This window comes from Aplysia californica, unplaced genomic scaffold (genome assembly GCF_000002075.1).
Source record: "Aplysia californica isolate F4 #8 unplaced genomic scaffold, AplCal3.0 scaffold01156, whole genome shotgun sequence".
NCBI lineage: Eukaryota > Metazoa > Mollusca > Gastropoda > Aplysiida > Aplysiidae > Aplysia > Aplysia californica.
In genome coordinates, this window is record NW_004798426.1 from 132,539 (window position 1) to 135,689 (window position 3,151).

The 3,151-nt window shown below is 41.8% G+C and overlaps 1 protein-coding gene across 10 annotated transcripts in view; it reads left to right on the plus strand.

The window, feature by feature from the left end:
- LOC101864271 (LIM/homeobox protein Lhx3) overlaps positions 1-3,151 on the plus strand; it is a 69,798-nt gene that overhangs the window by 61,446 nt on the left and 5,201 nt on the right. For all 10 annotated transcript variants that reach the window (XM_035973352.1, XM_035973353.1, XM_005111967.3 and 7 more), the window contains 2 exons: positions 387-544; positions 2,133-2,274. In XM_035973352.1, the coding sequence (XP_035829245.1) occupies positions 387-544; positions 2,133-2,274 (300 nt within the window). The remainder of the gene's footprint in view (positions 1-386; positions 545-2,132; positions 2,275-3,151) is intronic.

Genomic DNA, 3,151 nt, shown 5'->3' on the forward strand with positions numbered 1-3,151 from the left:
GGGGGTTAGTGTTTGTGTTTGTGTGTTTGTGTGTTTGTGTTTGTTTGTATTTGTGGGAGTTTATGTGTGTAAGGGGGTGGGGGATAGAGTGTGTGTGCAGGCGTGCGTGTGTGTGTATGGTTGGGGACGGGTATTTTTATTAGTTTGTTTGCTGTCTATTTTTTTTCTTTTATGTTCATTGTTCTTTTGCGTGGGTTTTTTTGTTGTTGTTGATTATTTTGTGGGGTCGGGGTCGGGGTGGGGAGGAATGAGGGATTAACGAATGTTCCAATAAAAAAAACCCCAACATTTTTATGCTGTAAATGACACCGTTTTAATCTATATTTATGTGATAAAATTGACAACCTTTATACTAAACACCCTCCTCCTGTGTGTGTTGTGAACAGAGTACGAGATGGACTCCTCCAACAAGAGGCCACGCACCACCATCACGGCAAAGCAGCTGGAGGCGCTGAAGAGAGCGTACAACGAGAGCAACAAGCCGGCGAGGCACGTGAGGGAGCAGTTGAGCGCCGAGACAGGCCTGGACATGCGCGTGGTGCAGGTGAGCTCAGTGAACGCTGGCATAGATGAGTTAGTAGAGCAGGCACAGGGACGTAAACTGTTGCCCGCGGGTCAGATATAGGCTTTGTGCAGTTTCAGTCTGGCCCGTGAGTAGCATTCAGTTATTAATAATGAAAAATATGGCCCGCGGGCTATATGTGGCCTGTGTGCAGTTTCATTCTGGCCTGTGAGTCCACCGAGTAGTTAATACAATTGTATATGCCCAACACTAAGTTAGCTGATGATTGATTAATGAAAAACGAAACTAAAACTAAAATCAACACTTTCTGGCCCATTTGGAAGCAACTGATCTAAATTATCTCAGAAATGCCCTTAAATGTTGTAGCCCCAGTACAAGTTTCACCTTTGAGAGTTTGGTTATATCAACCGATTTGACCCAACGTTCACCCGCTTTAACTCGCGAGCTATTCGGAATCGTTCCATTAGGCCTATGGCTTGGACACGTTTGCCCACGTCTGGCATCCAGGCCCCAAGATTGTTCCAACTAATCATTTAATTTGTCACAAATTATGAGGGTCTTAAATGCGCTTCATATAACTATTACCTTGTGGAAACTTATGGTGTACTGCAGTAATGGACTTTGTCTCACATATTATTATTATTATTCCAAGTATAACATTGTTATGAGCGCCTCTTTTTTCTTTTCTTTTTTTAGCTGTTGATGGTACAAATCTAATGAATCCAAGTAATTAAATTTATTACTTTTCAGTTAAGTGTGATGACTTTTCCTACTTCGTTAACCACAGTCGAACCTGCTCTAACGGCCACCTGTCCAAGATAATTACCTGCATTTAACAGCCATTTCCCACTTCCTCCTTGACATTTTTCTCTATATTTCTGTATCATAATGACAATGTCCAAGACGGGGCTCTCGTGGCCTAGAGGTTAAGGTGTTTGCCTCTCATTCAAAGGTCCCAGGTTCGAATCCGGGTAGCGACGGAAACATTTTCTTCTCTAAAATTGCCTCCTTTCACCTCCTTTCCTGCTCTCTAGCCATGTTCTGTCGTCTGCTTTCGTTTCTACTTTTTGCCCCCACCCCCTCACCTCCTTGCCCCCTCCTCTGGGCTCCTGACTCTTTCTGCAGCCTTTCTACTGCTACTCCTTGGCTCCTTCTTACTGCTGTCTTTCAGCCACACCCCGGATCTTCATTTAGGAAAGATCTATAACTAGCCTTCTCGGACATGGACGAAAAATCTTGGAGGTCCCGAGTGCAAGTTGGGCACGTTTAAGATCCCTTGGTGGTCTAAAATCGATAAGAGTAGGCTGCGGTCGCCACCAGGGCAAAAATCAAAATTTCCTGCCAATTGAATAAATGTTTACTGTGTCCCGCACGCTCCCATGACCTTATGAAGTTGCGTGGGCCGTAAAACAATTAGCCTACCACAAAAAAAAAATGATATAACTGTCCTAGACGTCCTAATGGGCGAGACAACTACTTCTCTTCACGACAATAGGTGGTCTTCTTAGACAATTTTGACTGTGGTATAAATGTGACATTTTTCTATTGGTTAACTGTTTTCGATAATACATTTAATTAACCATCATATTCCGTCTGTGCCTTCAACCAGGTCTGGTTTCAAAACAGACGAGCGAAAGAAAAGCGGTTAAAGAAGGATGCTGGCAGACAGCGCTGGAACCCTTACTATCGCCAGATGAAGAGAGAAGGGGAGGCGGACAGTAGTCTCAGCGCAGATGAGAGGAGTGATGATGGTAAGAGAAAAAGTTTTACTGTAATCGCTACCTCAGAGTTAAAAATGTATATTATCTGCTCTTACAATTGAGAAAGTTGAGGTAAAAAACTTTGAGTTTGACAATATGCCAAGATTTTTCGAATGCACTTCTTTGAATATCTTGATAATGACTCAGAATGACTGTGATAGTAGAATTTAAAATCTGGATTAACTTTCAGTAAATAGCACGCCTGTTCAGCTGGCTCACAGAATCACATAGGTACAGTCATGACAAAAATTACCCCATCATAACAAATCCCTTTTATTTATTATAATACGACTTTATGTTTACTGCTTAAATCATTCATTTCTACTTAGTTTCAGGGTTCATTTTATGCAAATTCTAAAATATATAGAGTGGCGTCGGTGGCCTAGTTGTTCAGCAACAGGACTCGTAATCATGAGATTGCGGGTTCGGCGGTTCGATCCTCAGCTCGGACCAACACTCTGTTCTTGGGAAAGGCACTTTACATGACTGTCCTAAATGGTCGGTCCTTTCGGGGATCGACGTTAAACTCTGAAGTCCCGCCTTTTAAATACCCGGTAGCCTAATAGTGATGATAGGGACGTTAAACACAATATACCATTTCCTTTCCAATATATGGTGGAGTTATAAGGACGTTTGGGATGCTGGAAACTTGGATAAAAAGTTGTCTGTGTACAAAGGAGGAATAGCATCTCGTATACTAAGAGTTAATACTGGGTTGTTCTACTACAATCACCATCAGTGTATTGTAAATACTGTATTGTAATTACAAGTATTAATATAATAAATATTCTTCTTCTTCTCCTTGTTGTTGTTGTTGTTCTTCTTCTTCTTCTTCTTCTTCTTCTTGTTCTTCTTCTTCTTCTTCTTC